Source organism: Lissotriton vulgaris, unplaced genomic scaffold, assembly GCF_964263255.1.
Source record: "Lissotriton vulgaris unplaced genomic scaffold, aLisVul1.2 SCAFFOLD_1371, whole genome shotgun sequence".
Classification (NCBI taxonomy): Eukaryota; Metazoa; Chordata; class Amphibia; order Caudata; family Salamandridae; genus Lissotriton; species Lissotriton vulgaris.
In genome coordinates this window covers 223,394-245,183 of record NW_028246465.1, presented here as the reverse complement: position 1 = coordinate 245,183, position 21,790 = coordinate 223,394, and the positions used below count along the sequence as shown (strand labels likewise).

At 41.1% G+C, this 21,790-nt stretch overlaps 1 protein-coding gene across 1 annotated transcript in view; it reads left to right on the top strand.

Moving 5' to 3' along the window:
- The window catches only part of LOC147665952 (adhesion G protein-coupled receptor L3-like), a 477,982-nt gene that overhangs the window by 282,642 nt on the left and 173,550 nt on the right, over nucleotides 1-21,790 (top strand). Inside the window, exon 7 of the mRNA XM_086949385.1 lies at nucleotides 18,228-18,413. Within this exon, the coding sequence (XP_086805511.1) occupies nucleotides 18,228-18,413 (186 nt within the window). The remainder of the gene's footprint in view (nucleotides 1-18,227; nucleotides 18,414-21,790) is intronic.

Genomic DNA, 21,790 nt, shown 5'->3' with positions numbered 1-21,790 from the left:
GGGGTGGGTGGAATTGGGATTCTTTCCTAGGCCCATGAACTCTTGCAATAAAATCTATTAAAAGATTTCAAACCAAGCTTGTTCATTAATGGTAAGGAGGCTAGAGGCTAAAACCCCAAAATGGTGCTGGAGCTGTTGTATTTTTTGCCTTTTCCTGCGGCCTTTTCAACTTATAAACAGCTGCTCAAGCCATTTGGGGCCCACAAAGTGTTTGTCTCCGTCCCCTGAAATTGATCTGACTTGCCAACCGGAGAATCCATTTCTCAAAGTACAATCTTTTTGTTTTGCACTTCATATGTACTTCCTATATCATTACCTATGAATATATTTCCTAACTCCTGAGATCTTTCCTTATGTGGACACAATGACAGAATCTCATAGCTCATTGAGTTACCTGCATTGACACACAAGTCTTCTTTCTCATGCCTAGAAGCGGAGACGAGGATGGTCTCAGAAACTGGATTACTAATTGAGGGAGGTGAATGCCTTCTCAAGCAGCAACCACAATTCTTCTCAGGGTGAAGTCACAAGTAAACCCTAAATTAACCCGTGCTTAAACCTTGGGTAGCTAGGCACAGAGCAATGAGGCCTAACTCAGAAGCAATGTGTAAAGTATGTGTGCAACTCTTCCAACAGTAACACTGTGAAAGCACACCACTAAAGGAGCCCACAAATGAATTGGAGGAATAGAGTGATTTTGATTTTTAATAAATACAACAAGACCAAAATGACAAAAATCCTATAGTTAGAACCAGAGATATTCAGTTTAAAAATGTTAATAAATGTAGCACCAAAAGGCGTAAAGCACCAATTGTGGATATCTGATTGCACCAGAACAGGACAAAATCACAAGTTCAGGCCAACTGCGATGGCTACAGGGACCCAATTATGCCCACTGAACAAAGTACCCTAAATCCTGGCTTGTGGAGGGTCGCGAGGATCTGCGTCAAAGATGTGTTGCACAGATGAAGCAATGAGTCGGTTCCCACATGCGGCAGAGCTGCAGTGCGAGGTCCTGCTCCATCATTGTTGAAGATTCTGTCAACGAGGATTTGCGTTGCAAATTCTGGAGTTGGGGATGTGTGGCGCAGTTGGGGTGATGCATGGATTTCGAAGGAGCTGCAAGGCTGAATTGCAGAGTCTGGCATGGTCCCCAAGACTGCTGTCAATGAGAGATGCAAGGGCCTTCCACAAGGATGCATCACGCCACTGTGGTTCCGATGTGGCGACGATCTGCGATGGGATGTGTGTTTTTGCACCAGTTTTGAATCCCCAGCAGCAGCGATGCATCAATTCTGCTCAGGGTTGCGTGCTCAGTAGAGGAGATGTGTTGACTCCGCTTGATCCACAGAGGTTGGCAGAGCACCTTAGGCCCAGTTCCAAGGATTCAGGAATGGGGTGACACCACTTGGCAGTGTAGATTCACAAATGGCAGAGTCCAAATGCAGGAGCAAGGTTGTTGGAGCCTTCTGTCCCTGAGACTCAAGACAGGGGGCCAGTCAACTAGCCCTTGGAGCCACTCTGGGCTCAAGAGATGCAGGCCCAGACCTTCTTACCCAGGCAGGAAGGAAGCAGGTCAGCACAGCAGGGCAGCAGTCCGGCAGAGTAGCAGTCCTTCGGCAGCTCAGCAATCCTTCTTCCTGGTAGAGTATCTACAGGTCCAGAAGTGTGCTGACGGGCGCATCGAAGGGGTTAAGCTTTCTTCTATGACTGGCCTGTCCCAGTTTTTACTTCTCAAAATCTAGTCACCCTACTATTGTACCACCTATTGGCATCCCTGCCAAGTAGCCCTGTAATCTGCATCCTGTCTGTAAGCCCTACCTGTTTAGCCAGCAGAACCGAGATCTAAAATGTAATGGGTCACTATGACTGTGAAACTATATGTCCCAGAATGCAAAGTGGGGTTGCTCAAATGTCTAAGGCTGATAGAATGCGTCACAAGCAACACACAGCCTCTTTGATGCTGTGTCTATAGCCTACACAATGAGAAACAGTAGGTTTACAGCTGTTAGTTGCCAGCATTGTGTTTGGAGTGGTAGCTCACGAAAACCTAATCGTCTATGATTTTTGTACAATCGTCCCTCAAGGTTTAAAAATTAAACCCAACTCCAATCACGAGGAACAAATTGTGGAACCAGCAAAAATGGCAAATGCCTGTATGTATCTGCCACCTCAATTCAAGATCATCCAAATAAAGGAAAGTTAACAACTATATGACTGTTTTGCCCTCCCTTGGAGATATTTTAATAAATTATGGGCCGCGACCGAGCATTTATCAGCGTTAAAAAATGCATTAGCATGCGGCAAAGAAAACCTCTCATACTCAAAAATCAACAGGCCTTATTTGGTTGCAATATGTTGAACATTTTTATTATTAATGCACAGTGTTGCTTTCAGTTGCTTTCATTACAAACAGAGACCAGATGTGCCTTCACGCCACAGAGGCTGTGAGTTGAATCCTTATTACAGCAATTTAAGTGAATTTATTCACTCCCCATAACCAAGTGCGAGAGCCCCGTGTTGACAGGCTGGATATGGCCTGGCATTTCTGAAAGGTTTCTCCACCGAGCAATTACAGCAAATGAACCCGGCCAGGACCAAAAGGCGAGCTGCAGCTTCTCACACGTTCAATTTTTGTTTGTGTTTCTTTTTAACTCCACAGAGAGCTGATAATGCATCGAGCAAAAATAATCATATCGTCCTCCCCGCTTCCCTCCAGATGATTACTGGTTTACAGTTTTCGGAATTTCCACCTCAGAAAGCAAATTCTGGAATTAATGACATTTCAATGCAAATGCGGTTCATTCTGTACATTAATAGCTGCGCCAATTGAACGCGCATATTTACGACTCCCGCGCATTTTTATCAGGCTCTTTCCAGGACTGCAAACGGCTGCGCTGTTTAATTTGAGCTGACTTTCTAACTTCAATCACCCCAGGCAGCTGCTAGCTCGTGATTTCAACCATCGACCATCGTTTTCAATTGGTCACAGCTTTTGTGGGGGGAAAAATCGGACTAGACTGCTGCAGAGTTGTAACTGGCAACATTACTTGTAGTTTTCCAACTGTCCAGCAGATGGCAGTAAACCGTTCCGGAGACGAAGAGAGGACCTCCGGATTTCACTGTTATACGCAAATGAGCAGGAGGCTGTCACAGCCCAGAACATATTTTTATTTTAATGCCAGTCCGATATTGAACAACGCGAGGTCGCAGGGCAAGCAGGAGACCCCTTCCTTCGAAACCCATAGAAGCCAGTAAATTAGCTCAGCGAGTTGAGCACTTGTTGAGACCAGAATGTCATATGTCTGGCAAGATCGACTCATGAGCGCCAGTTTTGATAGTTTAATAATTGTATATCTAAACGTACTCTCTAAATTGCATAAAGGTGATGTATAATTAAGAGATTATCTCTTGGGATATTAGAACCTTTTTAAAAATCGGTTCCAAAATATTCATTTTGCAGCACTCGGTTCCAAATATATGAGTAGAAAAAGTGACACGTCACACAGTCAGATCCGCAGAAAAAGGCGGGAGCTATTCAACTACTTCTGGGTGGGATAGGTGTGATAGTGCCAGGAAGCATGCTTTCTCCGAACATATGAATCGTGTGTCACGCCAGCATGCAAAGCTTTTTTAATTGCGTTGGAAGCTCTAGGCAATGGGCAGGCAGAGTAAGCCATTTTAATCCTGTGCTAGTCGCTATTTCCGACAGGGTGGAAATTGATGGCTCTGTAGTTGGCCAGTGAGCCAACATCTCTAAATAGACCTGGGATCAGTGCATTTTTGCTTAATTCATTGTAATTCCTTGAATGTTGTTCCCCTCACTGCTGAGAAAGTGCATCTGATTTCATTCCTGCCACATGAATATCAGTCACTGCTAACCAATGGTTGTAATTCACTTTCTAGAACTTCCTTGTCCTTTGACTTAAAAAAAATCAGCTGAAAAGGCGACAAAGATGCATTACAGCACGCAAATAACTGCACCATTGAATTAGGGATGTTTAACGTGTAAAGTAATATTCGGATTCTAGTGCGATTCTTAGGAAAATAATACAGAATTTAGTGATAGAAGGAAGTTTTAAACTTGCCTTTGCAGGAAATGTACACCCAGACCCCCTCCCCCAAGGGTATACATTTGAAAGCAGCATCCAGATTATTAGTTTACCATACCATTTGCAAAAACCCCACTCTCCACTCTCTCTCTCACTGGAACTCACCATTCCTCAGATGTTGGTTGTTTGACATGACTCTTCAGTCGAGCAATTATGACCTTGGTAGCAATCAAAGGAATTGATGCAAACACCTAAACTCTAGCTTTGTCAGGCAAACGGCCATACATAGCAGTCAAACTATCATGGTTGATCAGTTCACAAACCATCGGCCTGAATTCTCCAATTTGATTGCAAAAGGTAATCAAGCTGTATCAGTCAGATGACGTAAGAAATGTATGAACATTTAGTCGTTTATTAACGTGGATATTGCCATTGAGATCTGTCTCTAAAAATTCCAAGCTTTAAAAGAAATAAGTTGTTGGAAGCTAAAGACCTTCATTTTTATCTTCCTGTAATGTAATCAATGACGTTACTTGGCTTTTCCATAAGTCAGATGGGCCACTGGAATAAATTGTCATTGCCCCATGCATGCCACTGTACTTCTACAATAGTAGATAAAAAGCTGTGACGGCGTACGACGGACTTGAAGACGGCCGCCCGCGCCATACATTCAGCCATCCGTTCCCCAATGGAGCACTTTCTGTAATTATGACGAATCGCAGCCTGTTTCAACTATACAAGAACCCCATGTTCGGTTAGAACACATCGTCTTTTTAAGCAATTCCGATTGGGCCATCACAGCTTTTTATCTACTATTGTCCTCTATATGTGCTCAGTTCACCTACTGGAACAAGATAGGCCATTATCAGATTACCCATAAGGCTTTCTACACTACAATTGGGTGACTTCCATCACTGATAGAATCACGGATTCCGGTTCTCTATTTTGCCTGTTCATTTTAAGTCATTATAAGAGTACATGAATACAGACTTCCTGAAGAAGGCTCACGCCGAAACGCGTTGAAATGGGAATGCACTTCTGTACTTTATAAATCATTTGAACTGTCTGTTATTTTGCACGTATATTATGTTATAATCATTGTTTTTTTTTGTATGTACTATTGTATAATAGGACAAAAAATACACTTTATAAAACAAAGAAGATATAAAAAGTAATAAAATATCAGAATATATCAACACAACTATAGTGTGAGTTTAGTCATTAGCTTCCAGTTTTCTCTCTCGAGTACAACAGGCACAAAACCCGGTGCAATTTTGCTCTTCTTTACCCCCAGTATAGTTGTTGTGATGAACAGTGACACCATGGTGGTAACTTCAGAATATGAACACTTCTCCCAGGCGAGCCTTGCGAAATAGGTGACTTAGATTTGGAACTGAACATGGTAGGCAAACATAGGTGCGAGGCTGAGCGTGACAGAGATAGGACAAGAAGATGAAAAAGAGTGTGAACATGAGCAACATTTCCATGCACCCTGAATGCTAAATTATTGGTTTATGCATATGCATAAGTACTGTATTCCTAGCTACCCTGCTTCTGTGCCTCATAGCCGCTTTGTTCATATTCATAAATACAACTATTTTGATCACCATTTGGCAGACATTGGCCAAATCCCTGTACTGCAAGAGAATCCTATATGATGCAAATTGTGTGCGCAGTTAGCACTAAACCCTGTAGGTCCACATTTCTGAGAGACTCGACAGACGTATCCAGTCCATACCTGTCTCAAACATAGTCAGTGATATATCTATATATTTTTGTATCATTATCAATTGCACGGCTGCTTTGAGTGGTAATGTTTTACGCCTTTACTTAGTGGGAGAACAGACAGGGATGTGAATGGTTTCTGATCTTAAACCCAGGGTAAAATCCGATATCAATAATTAGGTACAAACAGAGAACAGAAACAAAGGGCCTAGCTCGAAGTCTGATCTGGCAAAAGCATCTCTATGAAGCGATGGTGTGTAAAGTGAATACATTACTCATTTTTCACAGTTAAGAATGAAAACTGAATGTGGAAAGATTACTAGAAAAATGAAAGCAAGATCAGTAATAGAATGAAACTAGTGTAACTGGGATCGCCAATAAATTACTGTCACTACAATAAAGCAAAAAAAAAAATCAGATGCTAAAACAGTGCAAAATAGATTGAAATTAATCAGAAATAGCCATGAAATAGAAGTACCACACCATTGAGAAAGTCAGATTTAACTGGTGCCAGGCTTTCGAGTTCCGGGCAGCTGGCGTCACTCTGCTGAATGTCTCAAAGGGGAATTTAGAATATAGCATAGTTAACTGAGTAGGGCAAACTCTCAGTGATTGAAACCCGAATACCGTCGGTCGGATTCACCTGTTCAAATTTAGACATTGTATTTGGCGATATTCTTCTGCCGTGCTGGGCTGAGTCCCGATAATCAACCGGCCCACTTTAGCATAGGCAAGAGGCCCTCTACTTCACCCCTTCCCCCCTAATACCACTGCCATAACCTCTCGTTGCTCCTTTTCACACACTCATGCCCCCCCTCGAACATGGCTAGACGCTAAGCTTAGACCTTCATGGCCCCCATCCCCTCTTTCCCCCCTTCCCCCTTTCTCTTCTCTCTTTTTACTTAGTTATGAAACGGAATCCTGACTCTAGATTGCAGCCCATTTCCCAACCCAGGCGGTGTAGCCACTTCACATACCGTCCCACTCTTCTTAGTTTCAGAAGATGTCGTAAAACTTGGCTGTTTCATCAGGCCTTCTAATCGCGCACTCAAACTTGGGTACTGAAAACATTGTAGCGCCAAGAAACCTCCTCGGTGTATGTGCGCTTTATAAATATATTTTATGTTATGTTATGTTATCCTTTCTTGTATAGCGCACGGCTGCCCCAGCAAAGGGGCGTCCCGGCGCTGGATCAGAAGAGAGAAAGCAAACATAGCTAACAGGAAGATCACAGCAAAGCCAATTACTGACAGAAAAGGTGACATAACATAACGTATGCTGAGCTATGGTCTAAATGGCCCTCGTTATCTGTCCAGAAGCGACAGATCCCTATTACCAATATCCCCACAGGGGCTTTTGAAATTGCTACGAATTTAATAGTGACATGCAACAACACAAAATAACAATATCTAGAGCAACATGTTACCCTACGCAACTGCAAAATCACCCCTTTCTTTTTTATTTGCTGATGTTGAATTGACCTATATACATTACCCTTTGAAATAAGGAGCACCTACCGGGACTCAATGGACGCTGCTATGTGCATATAATCACTACTCTGTGATAAGACCACTCAGAACACTGTGGGCAACTAGAAGTGTATTGACAGGATCCACCAAGTTATTAATATACTGTACTATTGATAATAATGTTATATGTATAATAACTGCATTTACAGACATTTGAAAAATATAAAACAGATTCTTAACGAAAAATGTAGACATTGGGAACAATTTCTTCTTGGCAAGTGGTCAAGAGTTGGGCCTTTTGTTGATTTTTACAACAGTGACACCTTTCCCTGCATAATCCATAATAGATGTGTGAAGAAAGATTCTTTGAATCAAGTCTCTGAATTCAGTCACTGGTTTGCTTATGGGCAGAACAGGCCAAGATTGCCCCCCGAAAAGAGAATGATTTGGCTCTGACCTGATCCGAATGCTGGATAAACCAGTCAGAACGTCTTCCATTTTCCTATGGAATTCGAATTTGCAGATTTGAAGTGTTTTCCGTGTGATGTGAGGAGTGAATCTTTCTCTTAGTTCAAGGACTTACCACGAAAGAGTGAGTAGACATGGATACAATGTCCTCATTTTTATGGGCGTGCCAGTCCATTAGTTTCACTCTGTTGTTTCCTTCACTTCCGGCCTTTCTGCCGTCGAGGGCTAATGGATCTGCGTTATTTTCAAGATAGCGGAGTCAGCAGTGCAATAGTGGAGCGTGCACACCTGTTAATTGCAGGTGTTGATTAAAAACCTTCACCTCTGCACATTTCTTACTTCGGCTTCCACAAGCCATCATCTGTTGAGTTAGGAAGCGGGCCAGCGAGGGAGAGGAAGGCGTTCAGGGCAAGCTGTAAGCCAATCCGACCTTGATGGCTGGCAGTCAGCAATTATGCCGGTGTAAATACAAAAACAACCGCTAGTTTATACCCGTGTTGTTCGCTAATCCGTGTTCTGTGAGCGCCATTCTTTTAAAATTCTGTAATGGGAAAAATCACGCAGCGAGGGAAATCTACAAAAGGCCGCGTGCTATGGGGGTGTTTTTCGCTTTGTTTGGTTATTTTAACAAAATCCGAGAGCAATTCTCGTCGGATGCTGAGACGTTAATTGCATACTTGCAGCCTTGGAGTTGAAGCCTAACGAGCTTGAATTGTGTTTGGCATTTGCAATAGGTACAAGTATGTGTAAAAGACAGCATAATATATACAATTATGTAGTTATGACACCCTGAAAGTGGAGCGGACTTGCAAAAGAGCGCTGTGACTTGAAATTGCATTGTGAGTTGCACAGATAATGTGCATATTGAGACATTTTAGAACAAAGCTTTCAACGTGATAGTTTGTACAGCATGTTGCAGCTAATTATGCAAGTGGAGCAACATTGTTTTCTTCTGTAGGTCTGAGCAAAAATGTTTACAATGTTATACATTTTGATCATTTTGATTTCACCTTTACTCCTGATGCTGGGAAATGAGCCTGTGAAGTAGGGAGGAAGCTATTTATTGATGCATTTATTCGATGTGTCCAAAGTAACTGTTGGTTTATTGCATATACATTAAGTGAGGAAAATTGTATTGAAGTGAGGAAAATTGTAATGAAGGGAGGAAAGTTTAATACCTCTTAATAGACCTTCGAAACTGTTCCTTGTCAGAATGATTAGGTAAAATGACAAGTGACAACAAGTGGAATCCTCTTAAAGTGTCAGCAGTTAACAATTACCTCGGGTATTTAAGTCCATCACGTTTCACTATATCACCACTCCAAATGGGGCACAACCGTACGGAAATCAGTCATGGCCTTGCTCCAATAGGAAGAGTCTATCCTCAGAACAGGAGCACAAGGAACCTCAAACCGATTCAGCCTTGTTGGGCTTTGTTCGTTAGGTGCAAAGCACAGCTAGCAAGGAACTCATGTGTGAGCTTGCCCCTTCCACTGAGGGTACCACCTTGAAATAAGAAAGGATGATCAGTGGAATGCTTGCAATAGCACTTGTCCCTGACAGTCACTCCGGGTGCACTTTAGTCCATTGTTTTTTCCAAAACATCCTTTGCAAGGGACACATCCTAAAGCTCGGGCTGGAAAGCTCCATTCGGATCAGGACCGCACTGATTTTCATGTGGGTGGCCCGTCTGGAGTGGTGCAGTAAGCCAACAATGATGAACAGGAGTGCAGCCCTAATCAATATTTAGGGGGCACACTATTCTGGGAGTTGTAGACCTTATTTTATAACCAAACCAGCAAATCCTAGAACATATATATATATATATATATATATATATATATATATATATATATATATATATATATATATATATATATATATATATATATATATATATATATATATATATATAACACAAGGTTACCCAAGTTGTTGCCTTCGATCCAAGGAAAAGACAACACAATTCTTTATGCAGTTTATTCAAGACACAACGTAATATATAAATATATATATATAGCTGGAGCTGGCATTTCAAAAAGGGAATGCCCGAATCACGTCATGCCTGCTCTTTTGAAATAAAGCCCTTTCCTGAAATCCCCGCTGTGTCTCCTCCTGTTCTGTGGCAAGTTGGGAACAATTCGTGGCATACTGGTTGAGAAGGACTGGAACTGCATCTCATGATCCCACAACCCAGAGTGACCCGGGATTGTTGTGTGGCCTCCTGATCTGAAGCCTCAGTAACATAACAGGCTTCCAATAACCTTGCTCTGCCATCTATGAGTCTACCCTGCCAAGTGGTGCCACCCAGTCTTGGACCCTTGGAAGTGGGCCTTTGGTGCTTCCCAGCCTCTGTGGATCTAGCAGAACCTATGCATCTCCTCTGCTGCACAGCACATCCCAGAGCAGAACCAACTCATTGCACCACTGCGTGGTATGAACCCATTGACAAGACCCACATTGCTGCAGCCCTCAGAACTGATGGATCGCTCTGACTGCGTGTCACAACTAAGGTCCCTCGCATCTCCTTCGACCGGCCATCCCGACAAGGATGACAGACTCCGGATCACAACCTTACATTTCTTCGAAATCGAAGCATCGGTTCGACTGCTCACTACATTCTTGAAGCCAGACTTTTCATCACAAGCCATCGTCGACGTGATCCTCTAAAGCAGTGCTGAACCTCACCTAACAGCACCTCAGTAGCTACGCATCTCTTTGGTTGTGCTACACATTTTTTACGCGGATCCTTTCAATGCTCTGCATTCCAGATTTAAGGTACTTTGCTCAGTGGCCCTAACTCGGTCCATGTAGTCGGCCCGTGCTCCATCGTAGTTAGCCTGAACTTTTGAATATGTCCCTTCCGGCGAAACCAGATATCCATTGTTGATGCTTTGTGCTTTTTGGTGCTATTTTCGCAGAAATCCTTAAAAACTCATAACTGCCGTTGTACTGATTGAAATGTTGTCATTTTGTGTTTGTTTTATTTAGTAAACATTTTTCTAACTGTTGTGGGCCCCTTTTGTGGTGTGTTTTCATTGTGTTACTGTTTTAAGTGTTGTACAAACACTTTGCACATAACCTCTAAGTTAAGCCTGACTGCTCTGTGCCAAGCTACCAGGGGGTTGAACACAGGTTAATTTGAGGTTTGCTTGTTCCTTACCCTGACAAGGATTGTGGTTGCTGCTTGACCAGGGCTCACCCCAGTCAATCAACCACCCAAATTCTTACCGTGAGTTTTCTGTGCCCCGTATTGTCAGAAACACATTTGTGACATGGACAATGCATCAACTTCAGGAAATGGCATATAATTGTGAATAAGCAAGCTAAAAAAAATCCAATTTTGCCAAAAGTTCAGTAAAACTACCATTTAAATACCTAGGCTTGTTATGTCATTCCTGCTTCGATGACTTCTTTAAAAAAATGAAAGAAATTTTGATTTGTTTGTAATGAATAAAACGAGGGCATACATAAACAGCAGGATCTATTTTGGTTCCCTTTTAAAGTCTTGCATTCTCGAAACTTCTACAAATAAGCAAGGATAGAAGTCACTTAGCTGTGCTTTTCCTATGACATGGCCCTTAGACAGCATCTATTCTACAGCTTAAACCGATCGTTACTCGCTCCCCGGCAGCTGCAGATGGATCAATAATCTCCACTGCTGCACATTGCGGAGACTTTTCCCATGTCTGCCTGCTGGGACATGCTTCAGGTAATTCAATTAAGGATGGGGAAGGGGCATCTCCTTTTGCTTTGTGTTGGGACACGCTAAAGTCCCCAACAAGTGTGAGAACCATAAAGGTTAGATACTTCGCCTATGTGAAAGCAATGATGTACCTTTCCTGAAGAAGCAAAGTCTTGGATCAGGAGTACAAACCTTTCTGCATTGGTGCCTGCTTTGATCATATGTGCTAATTTGCACTGAGATGCAATTCAGCACCATTTTACATTTTCCTAAGCAAAAGTCAATGCTCATTTTCTGTCTGTTGTAGTCAAAAGATGAACATTGATTTTTTTTCTACCGCCAATTGTTTGGTTATTGTGATTGTTCAACAGTGTAGGATTGAAGCTAATCAGAGAGATACAAAGTGGTACATTTAGCAGTGTCAATAAATAGTGAAGATTGGTTAGTATGACGACCTCCAAAGGCATTACCTTCAATCATGAATTTACAGAAACTTACATGGGAAAGGGATTTCTATGTCAGAATTAAACTTGGGCAAAAAGCTGGGGCCTTCAGTTTGGCAGGGAGTGTATTCAAGTAGAGGGCTCTAAGAACAGCGGGATCTGCATCAGAGACAAAGGAGGGTACCATCAGGAGGTAGAGATTGGCTAAATGCAGAACTAATGTGGGAGAAACCCTTCTTTGTTGTTGTATAACCTACTAAATACAAATATGTATGTTAGTACTAAATAGCACCTGAGTGAAAATGTCCTCAAAGTAAAAGAAAATGGCACCATTCTGAGCACTTTATGTAATGCGGATCTTTTGAGTGCTAGTTCTCGATTAGAAAAAACAAAGTCACTGACTCTCTTTTATTAAATATCACTACATTCGAAGAACAACAGTGATCAAACTGTTACAAAAATGTTGGCCTTCTTGTGCAAAAAATCTGTCAAAAATGTGCTTCATCAGGTTTCATTTTGGTTTTCTTCAGGCTACCTTGTTAACTTAAAGGAATTTTGCTTTTCAAGAAAGTTTTTACCAGTAAAATGAGTTACCAATTTCACTAAAGATTGCAACGTATTTTTCGGGCAGGATGGAAGCTTAAAGGGTGTAGGATGTGGTCAGGAGTTTTTTTCTGAGTTTGCTAAAGCAAAAGGGTCACTTGAAAACACCCATCTATTCAATTTTCTTTGCAATAATTTTCACATAGTGCAAGACAATACAAAATCTGTCATTCCTGCTTCACCTCCATTTAGTATTTGTCAAAAAGCCACAAAGGATGGACAATAGCTATTATTAATTGTGTCATGGGTTTAAAAATGTGAATTAGATCCCTTTAGCCCCAGAATGTCTCTTGGTTAGATTTTGAGCATCTTTAGTTGAAGGTGATGATTTAATCTGTCATGCACATTAACCTACACATATGTGTAAATCTCCACTATGTGTTGATGTCAGTGAGTGCCTGTTGAATGGATGCGGAATAAGTGACTTCTCAACAATGTTCAGGTTATACCTCTTGCTACATTGGCGACTCCTCCGCTAAGGTGAGGAGCGTCACCCCACTGCTCGTTAAGCAGTGGAAAATGAAAATAAAGTGATAATACCAAGAAGTTGTTATCATTTTATTTTTCTTTGCGGGACTCGGTCCAGGTCATGCGGGGTGAGGCTGGCCTGGCCTCACTGCTATCAGAGGTTTGGCCGGCCAGCCAAACAGTCATGCACACTTGACATGTTCTCCACTCGGCTATGTTGCACAGCCTAGTGGAAAATGTGCCCAGCCTCCCATGTACTGCATGAGCTGCCAAACAGGCTGCTCAGACCAATCATGACGCTGCTCTTGAAGCGTCGTGATTGGCTGGGAGAGTCCGGGAGACTGGCTGCTTCTGGTGCTGGTGAGGACAGAGTAGAGACATGTGGCGGCAGCGAAGATGAGGATGGTAAGTTAATTTTTTTGTTTTTTCAATCGCGCCCCACCACCCCGACTCCGAGACAGCTGCTACTGTCTGGCTGTAGTAAAATGCTTTGATGACTCACTGCTCATTACATCCCCTTTGGGCATACATTTGCTATCACTGAACTGCAGCTTGATGATAAGCCTTGGCAACATTGGAAGTCCAACATCTGGATTAGATTTATTACATGCTTGGTAATGATTTCGAGTCAATCAGATGCATTTAATCAGATTCAGAAACTTGGGCTAAATGAGAAGGAAGTTTCAAGTGCAATGGGAATCAAGCAAACACAAGGAGCTGATGGTCGAGGTGTTGAAACTTTTCAGACACCATCGTTCTTTAGCTCACTTCGCCACCCCAGTTCAGACCCAGTCATATGCAAATCAATCTTGACCCTGTGCCTCAATGGAACAGTCTAGTCGAACTCCCAAACCAAGTCTTCCCTGGACCAGAAACAAGCATCCTGGGACCGGTTTCAGGGTAACACCCCTCATCAGCCATGCTAGCTTGAATCCAGTGGCAAAGAGAGCAAAGGACCCATGTAAATATGCCCCTTAGTTTAATAACCTGTCATCAGATTCTGAAGTGCCCATGAATCCATATTTGTTTGTCCAAACTATGAATTTGCTGTTTGGTGACTTGATAAAATCATTGATGATCAATAACTGGTAGCAGCTCCTTTCCATGAGCACAACAAGAGTCCCTTACATGTGGTGTGAACTGCACCCTGGCTTTTCTAGTTTATTCACATTTATATAGATTTTCATATCAGCTACATGATTTTCCACAAGATCAATTAAAAAGGCTTCGAATTCTGCTAGCAAATCGTACACTGCATGAGGGTGGTCTGCATATCCAGAAGTTCTTGAAAAATGAATTCCCTACAACCCTATCTCAACAGGGCGTAGCAATTCTGCTGCTGTTTTCCTGAAGTAACTTATCTGGAGATGGCCATGTATACCAAGCTCCTGCCATTTCCCATTGAACCCAGAATCAACACCTCAAATTTACTATATTACCTGTGTTTAATATTATTTCTGTTATTGTAAGAATTTCTTTTGAGGGGGGCGTGATAATCAAAGATCTTGTCAAAGTGAATCTCAAACATCATTAAATAAATAACCCAGACCTACTGTACTAAGGTACTGTGCAGCTTGTAACAGTGATCGCCCCTCAAGGAGCTGTAATCTGATAAACCAATCGATCACACCAAATGCACAGCATTTTTTTATTTTAGTTTTTCAATTAAAGACGAGCTGGCTGTAGGAATACTTAAATGCTATCAGCATCAAATATGTATTAGGCATATTTCAGAGCATTTTGGGTAGAATGTTTTTGCTTGGCACACTAGGAACACGTTTGTTGGTTTGCCGTTTAAGATTGCGACTGTAGAATGCTCGTTTGATGGAAACAGTGTCTTTGTCGCATGAGTTGCTGCAACAGGGAAGCACGACTGAACCGCACAGTCTAAGATGTCAGTGCATCGATTACATATTCGGATGTTTTTGATACCGACACCTGTTGTGAGATATGAATGATCTAATGCGAGGATTTTGCCTATTGCCTGCTATTTTTTGCTATTTATCGAATCTCCATGTTAATATGATAATGCATTTGACAGAACACTGCAGTAGTGAATCTCTTTTTCCTTGGTTATTTATAGAGGGACATAATGTGAGGATATGTGAAATTATGTATTAAAAGTTCCTAAAGAGGTATTTTTCCTGCATTACATTGCAGCCCAATGTTCCAGCTGTGTGAGACGAATACAGAATACTTTTGAATTTTGGAAAAGTTAGCAGTTACTTTTTCTTAAAAAAAAATATTTAAAAAAAAAAGACTTTGCAGTATCAAAATGCAAGTGTCCCATTTGAACAGCCAACCACTGAGTTACCTGGGGACATTTATGCACTGCTCATAGAAAAAACTTTGGCCCAAAAGTGTTTTGGGGCTTTACCATCTGACCAGTCACATTTGATAAATTTCTACTAGGGTACAAAAAAATGAAAATCATCTGAATCTGATTGTAACCCTGAATAGTAGTTTGTTTCAGCCCTTATTTATTGGTGTTGATTTTTTCTTTAGCGTCTAGTACAGCTGTGGAATGCTATTTTTAAGATTAATCAGATCAGATCTAATCAATAAAAAGTAACTTTGTAAGTGTAAATATTCCTGAACTGTGTGTTTTTACATTATATATACAGTAACCTATTCAGATGATGTGCTCCATAGTGCAGTGTTTGACATTTCTATAACCTGTGACGACCATACCTTACTTTTAGCCAATTTGATTGTATTAACTTTACTGAAATTCGAAAAATGGAAGCCTGAATTCGCCCTTTACAGGGTTAAAGTACACGACCTACTGGTCACAACAGTTGTCAGCAACAAGGGTTACATCAATGAGCCATCTTGCCTGCTTATAGACAAAATGTATACATAAATATTGTGTATGTGGTGTGCTCAATTTACAATTATTAGGGCAGCAGGTGTAAGTATTGATTTTTTGTTATGATTGCTGGGAATAGAGAAGAAAAATCATTATTTTATTTTCAAGTACACATTTTACAGGCAGAAATGCAGGACCCCTGTGAGCTCCAAAGTAGTATATAATTACACACACATTTATGTGAATACGTATATAATGCTGGGATTGCTATACAGAAGTCCTAATTTTAGAGTGGACTAGGACAGTGGCTGTTATGAATACAAAAAAGGTATTTTGAAGCAGTGACTCTCTCTAGTGATTGATTTTGAGTATATGTATTATCTAGACACGTGAATCTAAATGACTGCCTAATAGTATCTTATTTGCAAGTTGTATTTACCTTCAAGTCATGAAAAGGGGATATCTTGAAAGCAATCTTCGGAGAATTACCGTTCCTGCTGAAAATTGGGAAAATGAAATGAAAGCCATAGACAGTGGAATTGTTTGTGATTGGGCTGTGTTTTCTAGGAAGCAGATGTGGTCCCATTCAGTCATTGGTGTGTGAAAAGTGAGTTTAAAGATATTTGTTTTTTTATGGAGCTTAAGACAGTTAAGTTAATCTTTTAAAGGCAGGTTCAGTATGTTCCAGAGGCAATGCCCAGAACAATAAGTGAGCTTCCTCCATGTTTGATTCATTATATAGTACCGTGATAATTGGCTGTAGAGGAAACCAGAGGAAGGACATACATGAATCACATGCTCATGTTCTTTTAGATTTAGGCACCACCTGACTGAAAAAATGAAAGTTTAAGCTTCACAAACTTCCACAAGCATGTACATGAAATTTAAGATGTGTGATAGTTGAAGAAATGCACGGTTAGCCAAAAAAGCTCTCTGGCCTGAAAGATAAATTGAAATGGACTAATTTGAAAAGGAAAAAATAAAATTGATTAAAGAAAAAAAATAAAATTGATAACAAGTTTTCCAAAACATATTTTTTGCTAGTACTATAATTGGGCCTGGCCTAGTGTAATGCCAGATTCAGGTTTAACACCAAACCTTGTGGGAGAATAAATGATGGTCACTCGTGCTGCTCTGAGGTAATCAAATTCCTCTGTTGTGTTAATAAAGACTCAGCACCCTCAGTGTGTAAGGGTAGTGCGTCACTTCAGAGAGGTTGACAATATTGACCTACTATAATATTACATCCACTAACACCTCAACACAATGTAAGTAAATTTTTACTATTCTTAACTCCACCTATAATTAGCTTGGAAGGTGCTTGTAAGTCAAGTTAAGAACAGTAGTGATATGCTTAACTTGCAATGTATAGGTAGGTTGATATAGTGGATGGGAAATTTTTGTAATTCAATGTAACAGGTGTGATGTAGTAATCCCCCTACTCTGCCGTATCAGTGTAGTCACTTCTTTCAGTAGAAGATCTTCACTGATGCCAAGACAGTGAACTTCCGATTGAATAATGGATTTAGATTGCTACATTTAGACTTCAACTTTAACTCACTAGTCCATGTCATATGTAGTGACATATCTGGAGTAATGGTATATTGTTTAAGTACATATGTTATCTTCAACTTTTATTGAAATGGGTTTCAAACATAACAGCCCAATCCACTAAGACATGCATGCACTTACAACCAGTGAGATCACGCATCCAATTTTTGGTGGACATTTTATTCCTTTAAAAAAAACAAGAATTTAGAGCTAGGGTACGTGCTTCATGGTTTCGTCCAATGTGACACATAAGTATAGCTTGAGATCTTTATATTTGTTTCTGCTCATACACCAGGTATGCATAATCTTTATATGGTTGGCAGGATTTTCTGTCCGAAAATGTGCAGTTCCGGAATAGGCCAGTTTTCCCGAATGTCTTGGACTGTGTAGGCATCTCACATTTCTGTTAACTTTTCCAGTAAAAAAAAGGCAAGGTTTTGCTCCAAATGAAAATATGAGTGAGAAAATACATATTTTTTGTGCTTCCTCCCAAAATCTTCTAAATTATCGAAATGCTTAGTTTAGTAATTAGGACCCACAATTAATTAGTTGTGTTTATTTAATGAACATCATATAGTTAATATTATGCTGTGATAGAATCATGTAGTTCCCTACTTACTCCCTCTTTGAGAGTCTCAGCATTGGATTTATCAAGCTCTCTGTTCTGAAGTTGTAAGGAATGCAAAGTTTATGATACTGACTCAAGTACCTTAAAATGCAACTGGAGCAATGGATAAAGATAATGTTATGCTTGCTTTTCGCTCCAGAATGTAACATTCTGTCATGGTGCACACTCTAGCATTCCTTAGTAAACCTATTCCGAGCTCGGTGTAAGTTTATAATGTCACTTCTGGCTGACTCTGTGTCAACATTCAAACATCATACTTCTGTCTTATGAATGAGATGAAACAATGAACCTAAGTACTCTCTAATCGTCTTTTTTTAATCCTACAGCTAAAATCTCTGGAGATGGCAGCCAACATTGCAAGGGAGCTGGCGGAACACACCAAGAGCCAACTGAATGCTGGTGACATCACGTACTCTGTACGCGCCATGGATCAGCTGGTGGAGCTGCTGGATGTTCAACTCAGAAACCTGACCCCAGGTGGCAAAGACAGCGCTGCACGTAGTTTAAACAAGGTAATTATGAATTACACTCAGAGGATGTCCAAACTCTGACACACAGAGGCTCCATTTTCTGAGGATCAGAATCATCTCTAAGATAGACTTGTGCCCTACTGCCCTCTGCTTTTTGTGATTTGCGACAGTGGGTATCAACCAGCAAGCCACCCCAGTTTTAAAACCCTCTCTTCCTTTTAAGTTAGCCTGGCCTTCACAGGGCCTACCTATCGTAATATCCTTACAGAGAGCTTTTCATTGATGAGATCCAATTTTCTTATCTTATTGCAGGATTGATACCCTTTTGATACACCAGGAAAAACCTGGCATGCTGTCCATTTGTGGGTTTTATGAATCATTCCGAGAAGGAAAGTTCAAAATTGGGCATTAAGGGACACCCTGTAAATACTACACCAAGCAGGATCGGTATTTACAGTATTTATCACTTGGGTTCAAGGCCAGTTTTTAGGTGTCCCTAATATGTTTAGGTTGAATATTTGACTGAGCGGGCCTCATGAGGTGATCAAATGCCATGTGCTGAAATCACTTGGTTACCAGGCCAATAGTGGGCCAATCTCTACCCCTTATGATTAGCAGTGCCTAACATAAGGATGTAAATTGTTTAGCCTCCGTCAGAGGATTAAAAGGAAAGATATGTCTGAGTTCTACAGTCTACCCACACTGCTAAATCACTGCCTTCTTTGAAGTTTGCGAATAACCATAGAGAAAAACATCTCAATTAAGATTGTTGTTTCAGTGGCATTTAAAAAAAAAGGCTTAAGACCTCTACCGGAACAGTGGAATCATGGGGCCTCATTTATGAGGCCATGCGTCACTTTTACTCCGCCGGTGCGTCACTTTTTGTGACGCACCAGCAGTGTAAAAAATGTGCTGTGTTGCACCATATTTACAAAGTAACGCATCTAGGTAGATGCGTCAGTTTGTAAACCCCTGCGCCACATTATACCTACGCCAGGTATATTGTATGCAGGGGGGGCGTTCTGAAGCAACACAGGGTCATAGAAGTGACGCAGTGAAATCTATAAGATTTCACTGCGCCACTTCTAGGACACAAATGCGTCAATTTCTTACGCCTGCCTCACAGCAGGCGTAAGACTGACGCAGGCTCTTTCACATGGGGCTTGCGCCATGTGAAAGGACACATTGCTGGAGTTGCGTCACTTTTGTGACACACTCCAGCAATGCATCACTTTTGCGCCATACAGATACGTCAGAAATACTGACGTATCTGTAACTCCTTGCGCCATGATGCGTCATACTGGAATTATGACGCATCATTAGTCTCGCAAGGAGGGCGCAATGAAAGTGATGCATCGCTGTTTTCACGCAGCGATGCGTCACTTTTCATAAATGAGGCCCATAGTTTTTACAATAATGGTACAGCCCTGTCCTTAACTTTGCGAGCTTAATTGGATAACATTCTTATCCAATTTTTATATTCAAATAGAGGTATTCGCATAAATTCTCAGATTTTTTTCATTACCTACCCTTGAGCAAAGTTCGATTTCCAAACAAGATAATGGTTACATTGGTGAACATCATAGTGTTTCCAGAACAAAATATTTAATTCCAAACCTAGAAACGTGTTTCATATTTATGAAAACAATAAAGGATATACAATCCAGTACTGTTGTTTTGAATCCGTCCTTGATTACTCCTTGTTTTGAAATGCCATTTCCTTTACCTCTCATTCTGTAATTTTAACTCGCAGCCCACTCTGAAAATTTCTCAAAGGAACCACAAAAACATGAGGCAACAGCCTGAACCACCACTTAATTTAAGGGACAATATAAATGCACTGATTATTAAATTTTCAAAATTATTTTAACACGTCTCGCGATGTGTGCACGAAGGCAAGCCATGTCCTTTAAAAAATCTTTAATGTCCTTAAAAAGTACATGCAAAAAAAACAATGTCGCTATCATTGTCCATTCAGTTCGAAAAAAAAGACAGTTGCTCCCAAAATGAGTTAGTACCCACTCTGCCCAGTACTGGAAATGTCCAATTCACATTTCAATTGAATATTTCCTCTGCTACCTTTGAGGTTATGTTATGTTCCCATTTTTAGACTGTAGCTTGCTCTATCATTTTGGACACCACTGGCAGAGAATGAATATTTCACTAAAGCCTAGAGTCTATTTAAGAAAGCAAGTGCATCACATGCACATATATGTATAAAGTAATATAGATTTCAAATTGAGCATTTTAGTTTGTTATGGTGGATGATATTGTTAATGATGGTGATTAATTTGGGTACTTATCCCCCACTGAAAGTCTGGGATCATAAACACAGCACAGGCTTTATTGCATGTGGGGAAGTCCTGGTGGCGCCACCAACTCCCTGAAATTTTTCCCTTATCATTACAAATGAGTTCTCTGGAATGACCAACTTTTTGTAGAAAGGACATCTCCGTCTGTCAGGACTCCGATATTTATTTGTGTCCCTTGGCTAGCTTCTAGGATGAACAACGCAACAACTAATGTTGTATGGCTCTAAGGTGCCTCTGCAGCGTCCTGTCCGACTGTGTTGAAGTATGTTCACAGAATGAGCTGTGGCAGAGCACCACCGCTGGTTAGTCCTGACATTCGCATTCAATAGTCGCTTTTTTCGGATCCTCCGGATAGATGTTTTTCCTGTGTTCAAGTAGGCGTCTGTTTGGTACTGTCCACTGTTGTGGGGGTAACAAGGAGCTCATTTGTGTTGCCGTGCCCGCTCCATGGTCACTTCCAGGAGTTCAGCGAGATCCCATCAGCTCTGCAGAGTTGATGTTGCTCAAATCAATATTCCCTCCACATTAACATTCTGGAGTGTGTGGCGGCCTGCAAAACAGCGTTGCGACTCAGTGAAGCAAATGACAGGTCCAGTAATTTACTCGCACTCATTCCCCGCTTAATTCTTTAGAGAAGCGGCCATTCGGTGTGCATTTAAGAATGCATGAATTAGGGCAGTGAGCAGGAGAAGGTGGCAGTGTGGTTGCTGCTCGGAGCGGGATAATTTTCACCTCCGCTGATCAAGGAGTGTGCTGCTAAGCAGTTTGCAAAGATTTCTCTTTTTTTTCTATTTTGTATAGTGTCGAGGCAGAAAAAAGAAATCCCTGAGTCATCAAATACCTGTTTATCATTAAAATGAGTGCATAGGGGATTAAATTGGCTGCTTTTGAAGAGATTCAGCATTAAAATATTGCTAACAGGAATGCTAACACAGTTGTGTACTGCCAGAATATGTAGGTGCATCAAGTGTGTGGGTCTGTGTGATAGTTAAAGAATGAGAAGTGCACACTTTTATGATGACCTTAAAAATCTTGATTGCTTAAGTCTTAATACTCTTTTTTTCTACGAAATTGTCTCCCCAAGAGAAAAGGTTGTGGGTGGCTACG